The sequence below is a fragment of the Crocodylus siamensis genome, chromosome 4 (assembly GCF_052110815.1).
Source record: "Crocodylus siamensis isolate JL-2025a chromosome 4, ASM5211081v1, whole genome shotgun sequence".
In the NCBI taxonomy this organism is placed as follows: Eukaryota; Metazoa; Chordata; order Crocodylia; family Crocodylidae; genus Crocodylus; species Crocodylus siamensis.
Genome location: NC_143398.1, coordinates 209,461,465 through 209,474,687, shown reverse-complemented (window position 1 = coordinate 209,474,687; position 13,223 = coordinate 209,461,465). Strand labels below are relative to the sequence as shown.

Genomic DNA, 13,223 nt, shown 5'->3' with positions numbered 1-13,223 from the left:
GGGGGAGCAGATCAAAGCCCCCATGGTGAGGGAGGTCATGGGGCAGGGGCAAAGGCAGGGGCTGGGGTAAATAGAAACCCGGTGGGCCAGGTGGTGGGACAGTTGGAGCCAGCTCATCCTGGGACATGGGGGGGTTCCCACCACTGTGTACACCCCAGTGGAGGCCCGGAGGGCAGGTGCCCCTCGATCTGTGTGTAAGGCAGAGGTGACTGTCACAGCGCACTGGGTTTTCTGCATTGCTGCAGCTGCCCCAGGAGTGGTGCAACACCACGTGCCTGTGGCTGCTGGGTTGCGCTGCGCCCCCTGCCTGGACACACATGGCATCGCACAGCTCTTGAGGCAGCAGGGAGCAAGGCCCAGCATGCAACAGCAGCCACCTCCACCCCATGCACAGATCGGGGGGGGGGACACGTGCTCCCCAGGCCTCCACAGTGGAGGGAGCCCCCCCTGTGGTGCTGGATGAGCCACCCAGGCTCTGATTGACCCATTACCCAGCCCCATTCACCCCAGCCCCTGTCCTTGCCTGTGTCCTTCTCCCTCCCTCCATCTGCCCCCCACATTGCCTTTTCCCCTCCCCTCACCCCTTCCCCCACCTGTTGGGTATGGGGGGGGTGTGCGCATGTACTCAGCCCCCCCCAAAATATTTTTTCTCCTTCTGCCTATTGGGCTGAGCCAATCAGAGCCCTCCTAGCCAGGCTATGTGTGGCTCAGAGTGGGGTGGGGGAGGCATGTGTCCAGCAGCCAATCAGGTCTTGGCTGCCATGGGGCTCAGTTTAGCAACCTTAGGCAGCTGGCCATGAGGGGTAGTATATGTAAACCCTCCCCCCTCCTCTCTCCCAGGCTCCTGCCTTGGACCAGTGCAGGCTTCTGCTTGTCTTCGTCACCCAAACACTAAATGTTTGTTCAGTTTGTAATTGGTTCAAACCACACAGCTTCACAAAACCTGCAAAGATTGAACCAATTCTGCCTTGGACTTTTTGAACCTCTGTACTTAGTTCTTATGTGCATACACATGCATGCTCTAATATTTTATACTCCAGTTTCCAAGTATCTCTTTTCACAAAATTGTGCCAAGTATTTCCCTCAACTGGTGCTTGATATTTCAGAGAAATGTAGTACCAAAACATGAGACAATCTTCCTAAAAAATGATTTCTGGATCTAGGGCTTGATCCTGAATGATACAGAGTACTGTGTCCCTTTGCAAGATTATACCCTTACAGATGATTTTATCTGTAAGTTATCTTAGGTGAAATGTCATTCCTTACATAATTTTGCTATGGAAAAGTATGGTTTATATAGCATCTCTGAGTTTAAATTGCATCACTTTCATTATTTCATGTTTATACTTTGTAACACCCCAGTAGAGCATCCTACAAGTCAACTTTGCAACCAATTCAATTCATACAGTTTGCTAAATGCATTGGGAAACAAGGCGCTAATAAGCAAATTTTTGTCTAATAGTTTTTACAAAGACACAAATATTATTTTTCAAAGTTTTTGCATATTATCAGGGTAAGATGCGCTTTTCTTGTTTAAAACAAAACATACCTTTGTTACCCTCATTATTGTTTAAAATGAAGGAAGGTCTCTTTAATGGAGGAAATTAGAAATCAAAAATAAAACCTAAAACCTTAATGAAGGTATATGAGCATGCAACCCATGTAACACACTGTAGAAACTCTTGAGAACAAAATGGCTGCTCTCTTCACAGAAGGACAGTTATTGGGAAAGCTACATAGAAAGCAAAGACCATTTTCAGCTTACCTGTACTAGAAATTGCATTCATGATCCAGTCCAGTACTTTAGATTTCTAAATTAATATATAATGAATGCATATTAAATTTCCTTTAAAATGCACATTAAAAATACTTACAGTTATAACATTAAGCACTCAGAATTTAGGAAATGATTAAGTTAAGGTGGCTTGTGCTAACTTAACTTGGTTTCCTTATGTATATTTTCATTTTGATACATGTTTTAATTATCTGATAATTTTTTTTTTAAGGACCATTGTCTTATTCAATGCATAGGATGGGTGGTGTTTATTGTGGAAGTATATCCCCATTTTTCAGTATATTCTCCATGCATTCCTTTTACTGCACACCACCCACTGGTGGTTTGAATATGGACGTCTTAATTTCTTTATGGTGTCTTCTGTCACACTGTCGTATTATTTGTTAATGAATTCATCTATACCACCTCTTCATGTGGAGTATTATTGTCCTTATTTTACAAATGAGGAGCTGACAACAGAATATATAAACCAAAATTACTAGAAATGTCAACTAATTTGGGGTGTTTAATTTGACACTACCAGAGTTTTTGTCACAAAATTCAAAATTTTTATTTCAAATGTGAAATTTTTGCATGTTCAAAGCAAATCTCTCAATGAACTTAGTTGCAATTAGGATGCTGAGCACTTACACAAATAGGATCCCATGTGTTTAAGATAAGGGACACAAAACTACCCGCTGTGTATAATGTGTTTACATTATTCACTTTGCATCACAAACTGCATAGTGGAGGTAGATATGGAATCCATTTTTTCAAGGCACAATTCAGCTGCCTTCACCATGAGAGTATTCTTTTTATTACCCCTTAACGTCTATGAATATGCGACCAGAAGATATGTGGACATTGTTTTAGTTGTTTTTACAGGTGTTTATCACACAATGGGGATATTGGGCCCAGGACTTCTGGATTCAGTTATAGGTTCAGTAGTGGAATACAGACTCTTCAGTCGCTTCCCAGCTTCTCTCAGTCTTTTGTTCCTACCTATTTTCAGCCTGCTCAGTTATTCCTTTCTGGTCCAGACTACCATCTGCTGATCCCACTCCACTCCTACTTGTGTCTTTCACCCTGGTTCCTTCCCATCTAGTGCTTCTGCCTTTGTTCCCTCTCTGCTCTGATCACTCCCAAAACCTGTGGTTCTCAACCAGGTGTTGCAGCATCCTGGAGTGTCTTGAGATCCTTTTAGGGGTGCTGCCTGCTGTGAAATATGACTCAAGATTAATGCAGAGATTTCTAATAGAAATACATAGTTTTAAAAATGTTCTGACGTACTGTGATCTTTCTTTGTTCTTTGCAACATAATTGCTCTATTTTTCTGTAGTCAAAAAACAAGTGAAAACGAAGAGCCAGCATTTCCCAAGGTGTGCTTTAAGTCAAAGAAGTGGTGCCCTGAGTCTAAAAGGTTCATAACCACTGGCCTAGACACCGGGTCCTCTCTTCCATACCTTTTCCTTTCTCTTGTCCATGTAGTTCTCTTCCCTTCTTTTTGCCCTCCCCCACTGCAGATCTTGTTCTTCTTCTTGTTCCTACTAACCCCCATCTTCTGCCTTTCTCTTTGCTTGTTTCTTTTCTACCTCTGGGCTGTATACAGACATTCAAAAAGCCTGAGGCAGGATTGATCTAAGTTACGTGGTTTTCTGTAAGCAACGTCATTTAGATTAGTAGAAAACAGAAAACACATTTGCCTTTGGTTGGGGGGTAAATCTTAGACTGGGTTCTGCCATTTTAAACTGGTCTGTGTATGCCAAACTCCTATTTTGTTATTGGTGTAGACTGGTTTCCAATCACTTATACCAGTAAAAGTGTAATGTCTGTACCTGGCCCCAGCTGTTCTTTCTTTTTTTCTCCCAACATCGAGTTCCTGACCTCCAACTGCATCTTTCATATGTGCCAGCAGCAGGAGCATTGAGAGCACAAGACTGAGAGAGATTAGGCTTTGGGTTCCATATGCTTGACACTAGAATATCATTCCAGTCAGGGGGAGTAAATACAGAGAAATCCTAGTCAGCCTGACCATGCGTTAACCTGAAGAGACTGCATAGATAGGCTGATCATAAGGAATTCCTAAACATCTGGGATATCTTGGCCACTGCTTTCCTCCCCCCAAAGTTAGCAGCGCAGCTGCAGGCAGGGGTGGGGTGGGGTGGGGTGGAGCAGAGCAGGGTGGGTGGGATGACAGTGTGCAGAGCAGAGCAGGGTGGGTGGGACAGCATGGTGCACTGGGCAGGCAGGCAGTGAGTGGTACCTGCCTGGCATGGCATGCTGCTCCACTGTACACTGCTCTGCCTCCCTGCACCGCTGTGTTTCTGGGATGTTCATTTTAAATCCCACTAACCAGATGGGACCAGCTTCCAAAATCCAGGACTGTCCCAGGTAAACGAGCTTACCATATGCATAGACAAAATCCAACCATTCTGAGGCAGACACAGTCCTCAGGGAATTTAGCTGCCAAAATCCACTTATGCTCAGCAGAGATTTATTACACTGAGATCTTTCTGAGACTCAAAGTGGCCACATCCTGGGATGCCCCTGCCAGATTTCCCAAAAGCAGAGAGAAAAAGGAATTTGAGTCAGCCTCTGTAGCCACCTATGGCTGAGTTTCTCAACAAAATAGTTGCAAGTTTGTTTGTTTTTAACATGGGTAGAAAAGCTTATTTTTACTTACCGTGTTTGTGTAAGCCAGTGGTTCTGAGAAGGGCTGTGCGAAGCTTCGGGAGCCAATTCGATGCAGAAGAGATTTGGCCCAATTTGGCGGCCAAATCTCTGAATCTGAATTGAATCAGGAGACCAATTAAAAGCTCCAAATTAAACCAGAAGCCTCCAAATCAATTTGGTGCTGATTCGGAGATTCAGCCATAGACTAAACAGGCAGCAGTCCTCAAGGACGCTGGACACAACTGCCTCCAGCTGGTAAATCTGTTGTGGTGGGTGAAGGGGGGAGGGAACAGGCGTGGCGTGGGGATCAATGCCCCCACAACAAGGAAGGGATTGGGGTTGGGGCTGTGGCTGGGACAAGTTGCCCAGCTGGGGCAGGGAGGGCATGGGACTTGGGGAGGTGGGGGAGCTCTTGCTGTTGCAAGTTGCCTGTCTGGGAGTGGCATGGGAGCAGGCATCTGCCCCTGGATCTGTGTGGGGCAGGCTGGGCTGGGCTGCATTCCAGGTGGCTAGCCCCAGTTGCCCACCGCTGGGCTGTGCCCCATGGGGTGGTTGGAGCCAGGGCTGAGCAGAGCTCAGTGGAGTGGGAGCAATGAGGGGGCTGCAGCCACCCTAAAATTCCCTATAGTGCCTGCCACCAGCCCCACTCCGATCTGGGTCCACGTGCCCATCCCCATCTTCTGCCACGGCTTGCCTAGCGAAGCTGGGGCTTGTCCTGGAGGTGTGGGGTGGCTGGGTGAGTGGTGGGGGGGCATAGCCCCCACTCCCAGTGCCTTCTGCCACCCATCTGTAATGCACCCAGCCCAGCCTGCCCTGCGCAGATCTGGAGACCCACTCCCATGCCCTCCTGGACCAGCGGCAAGTGGCGGTGCACAGTGGCGGGGGGGCCCCCCCTCCCCACGTCCTGCACCCAAGACTGTCCTGGAGAGGGGACTGTTTCTGGGAGGTGTGAGCCAGGGTGACCATCTCGGGCTTTGGGGGGCACCATGGACAGTACCATACAGGCTCTGCCGTGGCTGTTACATGCTGCCACGGCAGCAGAGCTGGTAGCACTCAGCAGAATCACTGAATTGAATCACTGTCCCTCCAAATCAGCCGAATCTGAATCGAATACTTGCTGCTTCGCACAGGCATAGTTTTCAGCCTTTTTAGATGCCAGGCACCCCTAGGAAAATACAGCAAAAGCAGAGCTTTTACTATACTGGTTCTTAGTTTTCCCTCTTTTGTGTGTGTGTGTGTGTGGGGGGGGGGGAGGAAATAATAGAGCAGTTCTTCTGCCCTGTTCTGGTCTTCATTAGTTATTTTCAACCAAATGTTTGTCATACTATGTATTTCTAACTGAAATTTCTGGGTTTATTCTCTGGATCATGTTTATTCCCATAACCGCGTTAACATTGTGTGGCACCTGATGGCACCCTTGAAAAGATCTCAAGGCACAACCAGGGTGTCATGAAACCATGATTGAGAATCACTGGTGTAACTGGGTGAGCTGTTTATGCTGCCAGCCTGCCAAAAAAAGTTAACTTGAGATGGGCACTATATAAAAAATTTCAGCTCAGACTGTTCATGGTCAGCAAAATACTCAGCAACTGAAAACAGCTTAATATTTTAGTGTTAGCAACCCTAATTGTAGGCATCAATGCATGTACAAGATGTATTATTCTTGTTTAAATTGTCATGCAAATATTCTTTGCCATTTAATTTCTCTTGCTTAAATTTTATCTGCTTCAATTTCACAATCAGATTTAAAGACTTTTATGTGGAAGGGTGATGAGAGAGGCTGATATGGTACAGAGTGAAAGAACAGAAAAGCAAGTTCCTTATGTTCTTCCTTCCAGGCAAGCATATTTGGAGGCCAGAATGGACAGCATAATTGATTCCTGCCAGAGGCCGTGGTAATTTATATCTTTACCCTTGGCTTGACTTTTAACCTGCTTCTGTCCTTCTTTCTCCTGGCCATCTCCTTGGCAGCCTTCTTCAATGCTCCCCCAACCCTTTCTTTCTCTCTCGCTCCCTCTCTGCCATTGAGTCACAAGAAGTTGAAAACATTTTTTAAAGCAAATGGAACTTGCCCATCTGCCACTGTACACTCCTTTAATCCAGAGTTTTAAGTCTTACTTTATCAATTAATTCTAGCTTCTTTTAAATTTAAATATTTAAATTGTGGCAACTCTATGTGATATATGCAAATTTAATAATCTGAAAACTTGATTATAGATGTTAGAGGACAATTTAGTTGGATTTCAGATGGCCAAAAGATAAATTCAGGGATTTCAATTACTTTTTAATAAAGAGGAAAGAAATTAAAAGCTGAAAAAATATTTTAGCAAAGGAGTTCAGAAATGAACAGTCTATTACTCTTTATAGAACCTACTGTTTAATACAGCTTCTTTTGTTTTTTCCTTTTCCTTTTTAACCTAGTCCAGAATTGTTTATCAGAGACAGAAGCAAAATGAGAACTTCCTGGGAGCTGTCTGACCCAGGACCTCCTTCTACTCTCAATCACAGCCGTTCAATCACTTCTGCTTGAGAGGAGAGAATAGAAAAAAGGTCAAAAGATTTCCAGAGCCATGTCCATATGTTATTTTGACATGTGCAGACTTAAACAAAGAGATGTTTCATTATTGCTGGGCTGGACTCTAGAACCCTGTAATGGGTGTCTCTCTCTCTGTATACCACACATGGGGAGATTTAGGTACCTCCAGAATAGGATCCACAATGGCTAACACAAACTTGACTCACTGAGTACTAGCCAATAAGGAAATGCTGAGGAAATCCCACCTCTATCCAGACTTCTCAAAGTAGGCCCACTGCAGGTAGAAGCATTGTGTATCTACTGCAGTATGGTTTCTAGGCAAATGGTTGTTGTTGCAATTATACTGAAGACTACTGCTGGCCATCTATGTTGTAACTGAAAAGTTGGGTCTTTTTCTTCCATAAATTAGTGCAGCATTCATTGTCTCAAGATATCAGTAAGTCAAAAGGATTGTTAAAGGGATGGCTGTACATGCCCTAAGGCGTAAATTGATTCCAAAGACTAGGAAGGACTGCATACCAGGCCTGCACATAGCATGGGATTTTTGTCAGGTTCTCTTCCTGCTTCCTGTTGTTGGAGGTGTGAGATCAAAATTGGCTTGTGCCAATCAAGTGCTTCCCCAAACTTCTGATTCGTAACTGGCAAATGATCCAATCCTGCATTTTAGTTCTCACCATTAAATAAAGCAAAGAAAAAAAACCTTAAAATAAAATAATGGCCATGCTTGTAGCTTCTGCTCTGCTTTTACAAAAGCAAGTTTATGTGGAGCTGCAGTGCTAAAATTGTTCCGTAACTGCTTCTGACTGCCGAAGTGCTGGAGCATAATGTAAAATGCTTTGACAAGGCAAAACAGGTCACCAAACTGACTCTTTCATTGTGTTGGCTGATTTTAAATAAGATTCTGAGGCCTCCTTCCTACAAAGCACTGTCTATGATCCAGTCCTTGTATTTACTTGGAATCCCCATTACAGTCAAACAAGTTTGTTATAGTCTTAAAAGTTGGGTATATCCTTTATACACAAGTGAACATACTGCCACAATTGGGGCCAAGTCAGCTAGGCTGCTTGTGAGGTATATATTTTTTTGTCCACTGCTTTCTCTTGAACTTGAAGAATTCCTTGCCTCCCCAACTCTTAGTATATGAAACAGGGAGGTTAATGGAACATTTACCTCAAGTGATTAATGACTGAGAGCCAGGAATTGGGAATCTCTTAATTCTAAGCCTAGCTGAGCCACCACTTTATTATACAGTTTTCTAAATTTCCTAACCCTTCCCATGTTGCATTCTATCCTTCTGTAAAATGGGTATAATCAAATAATACTCTCCCTGTTATAACTCTTGGGTATCACAGCAGTGTTTAATTCCTTAATAGAAGTGGGCCCCTCTGTGAAAGGAGGGTAGCTACTTCTTTAAATCCAACCCTAAAGGGACATATGTTACTGAGTTTTCCTCCAGTCACCAAGGCTAGCAAGAAAGCTGCTATTACATCCCATAGCCAAAGGATTGTCTAACATCCTGAACAGATGATACATTTATAACAGTGCAGTCAGCCTATGCACTGGTGTAAATAAAGGAGCAGACATAAATCCTTACAGTGAGGTAACGTCAATGAATCTAGTGTAGAATTGCCCCTAAAAGGACCTACGGTAAAACTACACTGATGAGAGTTAAACTGCTATGGCAACTAGGTTAACCTGAGGCACCCATTAACCCAAGGCTACCACACTGTGACAGTGACTACGTAAGGCTTTGCGTGCAACTAATTTGGAATAGCAGCTCATCTGCAGCAGTTTGCTGCCTTTTGTGGTATATCTTATATGAAGTCTTTAATGAAGAGCCTTTCCAGCTTGTCTCTCAAACTTTCAGTCTGTATCTCAAATTAGATTTTGGTGGTTTCATAAAGAGAGGGTAACCTGCTTGTAACTAAAGATCTTTCTTGCATAGCAAGCAATCTGTTAAACATAATTGTAACAGCATGGGGGGGCGGTCTCTTTGTTGTCTGCAAATTAAAATGGGGCTTTTGAATAGATGTATGTTTGTTTATTTATAGTCTTTCCAACTAAAATGTATCAAAGCCCTAATAAGCAGTTGTTAAGGAATGGCCACAATAGTCTGAATTGTGTTTAAAAATCCACAAAAATATGACTTTCGAGACCTTGATTGCATGGTCAGCAGTCAAAAATATCAATGCTTCATTGCCTCTGTTCCTGTTACAGATACATGTGACAGCGTTGCAGCTATGAGTGGAATTTTAAAGAGGAAGTTTGAAGAAGTTGATGGCTCCTCACCCTGCTCCTCTGTGAGGGAATCAGATGATGAAGTTTCTAGCAGTGAAAGTGCTGACAGCGGCGACAGTGTCAATCCATCCACTTCTAATCATTTTACCCGTGAGTCCAAAGTCTTGCGTAGAGCTCTATTGTCCTCTACAAATTGATAGTATTGTCTGGCATAATGGTAATAATAATACACAGCTCTTATACAGCAGTTTTTTATCAGTAGGTCTGGGGACAGACATTACACACAAACCAGTTTAAGTGATCAGAAAATGGTTTTAACCTGTAATAGAATTTTAACCTGTAATGTTCAGTGCACATAAACCAATTTCCCCACAACCCCACCTCATAGGGCAGGCCACTAGCCTTGGCCCATCCTGTCTGCTCCAGCTGGGCAGGGCCAGCTCTGTCCCCAGGCTGTCACAGAGCTGAGGCAGCGACGCCTGTTCTGCAGCCCTGATCCAGCCTGTGGCAGTCAGCCCAGCAGGGTGGTGGTGGGGAGGAGACAGGGGAACAGAACTCCCCTCCTCAGCCCCGGCCCCAATCCCTGGTGTGAAAGGGTTCCCCCTGGCCCACATGAGTCACCAACATGTAGGTGGGAGGTGAGGGGATCAGGCCCTCCAGCTGGGGGCTGGCCCAGATCCCTGTGCCTCAGTGGGCATTCCCCAGCCCTGGGCAGGGTTCCCTGAGCCCGGTCACTGGTACAGAGGGAGAATTGCCCCCTCCCACCTCTCAGCATGGTGCAGCACCAGTTTAGCTCTGCCCCCACAGGTGCTACGGGGGGAATCATTCCCTCCGGCCCAGGGCCAAGCTGGCACTTGACTGTGCCAAGAGATGAGAGGGGGAAATTCCCCCTGTGCACTGGTGGCAGCACTCAAGGAACCCTGCCCAGGGTGCAGGAACCCCTGCTGAGGTGTGGGGACCCCCCTATGTGGCAGGATACCCAACACTGGCAGGGACACAGGCTGGAATGACTGTTCCCCACCCTGCAGGGGATCAGCAGGAGTTTGTGGGGGGGGCAGCCAATCAATGATAGGCCCCGGTTGGCTGCATTCAAGTGCCCTCAGCAGCGGGTGGCAGGCAGGAGGTGTGCTCTAGTGCAGTGCTTCTCGAACTTTTTTGTACCAGGACCCATTTGTAAACATTGATGGCCAGTCCTGACCCATAGCCCCAGGCTTTGCTGGTGCCCTCACTCCCAAGCCACAGTCCCCTGCCCCCCTGGGCCATACTGATGACTCTTACACCTAACCCACAGCCTCCTCCCCCACATCCCTGCTGGAGGGCCCCCAGCTGCCCCTGGCTCACTTGGGCTGGAGCATGGTGGCTGCAGTGGCTCTGGCTCATCTGGGCAGCAGCAGAGCAACTCTGGTCCCAGCATGGGCTAGAGGGAAGAGGGAGTGGGGGCCTGTGTCACCCCGGCTGCCATGGGCTGGGGCGCCTGTGCTGCACCAGGCAGCCTGATTATGGCCCCTCAAGCAATGTCTCCCATCCACCCCACCCCTGCAAGTACTCAGCCATGTAGCTCCCCCTGGGTCCATTCCCACGCTGGAGGGGCAGGCGCCTTCCTATCTCTTGCCCCTGCTGCTGTGACACAGCCTTGGTGCCTGGCCATCTTCCCCCAGTGCCAACAAGCACCTGTCCCCACCCCCCACACCCATCCACTCCACACCAACCCCCAAACAGTTCCTAAGCCCTGGACCGCCAGCTCCCACTCTCCATACTGGCTGCATGCCAGCTATATGCAGGTACACATGTACCTGCTATCTTGAATTGCCCCAAGCAGCTCCTTGCTGGCTGGAAGGCTGCCAGCTTGCAAGGAGAAACCCATGGTTTCCCACACTTTTCTGGGACTTGCTCATGACCCTTTCAGATATTCTTGCAACCTACTTTTGATGCGTGACCCATGGGTTGAGAAACACTGCTCTAGTACCCTCCCCAGCTTCAAGTTTGGACCACTGCAGGCATCTAGCTGCCTTTCCAGCTTCAAAAGTTAATGTCAGTTTACTTCATCAGTTCAGTCTGTGCAGGTTAGAAACCCACGAAGGACTGAATCAATTCAGCCTTGGGCTTTCTGACGGTCTGGATTTAGCCTAGATGTCAATATGCTTTATCATTATCTCTATTTTACGGAAGTGAAAACTGAGTTCCAGTGAGGTGCAGTGAATTGACAAAAGCCACCCTGGAAGCCTGTGGCACTTTGGCTTCAGTTTTGTAACTCACCATTTATTTAGTGAAATCTGCATAGAATTATTTATTAATATGACCTAAATTACACTAGCAGCACTTAAACGTATGTCGTTTGATTTAGAGAACTGATTGCAGTTTTGTAGTCAGGATTTTCAGCATTCAAGGTATTTATAATACAGTAGGTAGAGAAGGGAAACATTACAAGATTCTGCTGGTACATTATCTAGTTTTCTTGAATAAAATTGTAAGCTTTTAAGAGGTACTACTGTATTTAGTGACAATCACAATATATAGTACTCAGAATCATCTGATCACTGTACTTTATTTCCATACCAATGGAAATTTTTGATCAGGGTGGGTTATGCAAAACAAATAACGTTTTTATGGAGGATTCCACATTATAAAGACTTAATGAAATGCTTCAGGTTAGATGGAGATACTGGCAACCATTATCCATAGCATCCATGCCTACTCTAGACAGGATTTTGCACAGGCAATAGTTTTTTGTGGAGACAAGCATTTGCCTCAGTGTTATCAAAAATGAAAAGCTCATATGCCTAGAAAGTCTGGTGAACATTAATCTGTTTTGTTTTTATTGCTTGTTTATTTCAATGAGTACTTGCATAATTTAAACAACCTAGGCCCAGATCCTGCAATTCTCTATTACATGAATACACTGAGGCCAATTACTTCATTGTTGACTTCACTGGAACTATTTATCTCCAGATTTCTTTCGGTTTTACACATTATTTCCTCCAGCTCATTTGAAGACATTTTGAAATCACTGTATACAGTTTGGAGCATTAGCAGAATTCACAAGTATTGCCTGACAGGGGTCATGATGTGAACACTTTTGCTATGGCCCCTATGAGATGCTGAAGTGAGCTTATGCATTTGTGATTTGGTTTGTCTGGAAGAAAACAATTGTGTTGTGCACTGATTGTACAGCCCGCTACCTTTTAAAAAGAATGCATTTCTGTATAAAGAAAATAAAGGAATATATAATCTATGTCAGAGCTGTTCATCTGGTGGCCCAAATCTAGGCTACCTCTCCCTTCCTCCCTCCCAGGTTTCACTTTCTGCTTCCACCTCAGTGGGTGGGGGTGGGGGGTGTGTGGGTTGCGACTGGGAAAGTCCATGGCATGGTGACATAGATACATTTCTCATGGTGGAGCTGCATGCTAATACTTCTCCCTCCTTCCTTCTTCCTGATGGTAATGTTCTTCTGTCATCTCCCATGAACAGGTATCACGGCGCTTAATAAAATAAACTTAGGAAGAGGGTACTGCTAACTCCACATTTTCATTTTTTCATTTTCACCTTCTTGCAGTTTTAGAATTACTATAGTATGTTCAGTTTCTTGGATGTTGATGAAATTTACCACAGGTATCAAGCAGTTTGTGGCAATGAATCTGTATATCTTATTATAATTAGTATGCTTGGGGGGCGGGGTTTCCACCAAAAAGTTATTGAGTAATAGAATGAACTGCCCTGTTGGTGATTTCATTTTTGTAGTATACCTGATTCTCGCAATAAAGTTCTGACTCATTATCCACATTATTCTCCTTCATTCCAATTGTCTCAGAACAGGAATAGAAAATAGTGGTGGAAATGTCCTCTTATCTTGCTTTCCAATTAATTTTATCATACTCTGAAAATACTACATCCTTTTGACCTCTTAATATAAAAAGATGCAATATGTTTAATGTACTACTTAAGAAAAAGTGCCTTTGAGTTCTCCTTCTAAAATGAGGTAATATTTTAAATAAATGTTAAACT

At 44.9% G+C, this 13,223-nt stretch overlaps 1 protein-coding gene across 4 annotated transcripts in view; it reads left to right on the top strand.

Moving 5' to 3' along the window:
* The window catches only part of CSRNP3 (cysteine and serine rich nuclear protein 3), a 166,587-nt gene that overhangs the window by 101,725 nt on the left and 51,639 nt on the right, over positions 1–13,223 (top strand). For 3 of the 4 annotated variants that reach the window (XM_090045588.1, XM_090045589.1, XM_090045587.1), the window contains one exon: positions 9,201–9,371. In XM_090045588.1, coding sequence (XP_089901714.1) covers positions 9,224–9,371 — 148 coding nt within the window. In that variant the 5' untranslated portion in view covers positions 9,201–9,223. Of the gene's footprint in view, positions 1–6,285; positions 6,343–9,200; positions 9,372–13,223 lie in introns of all 4 variants that reach the window. The other variant, XM_090045586.1, reaches the window with a different exon arrangement.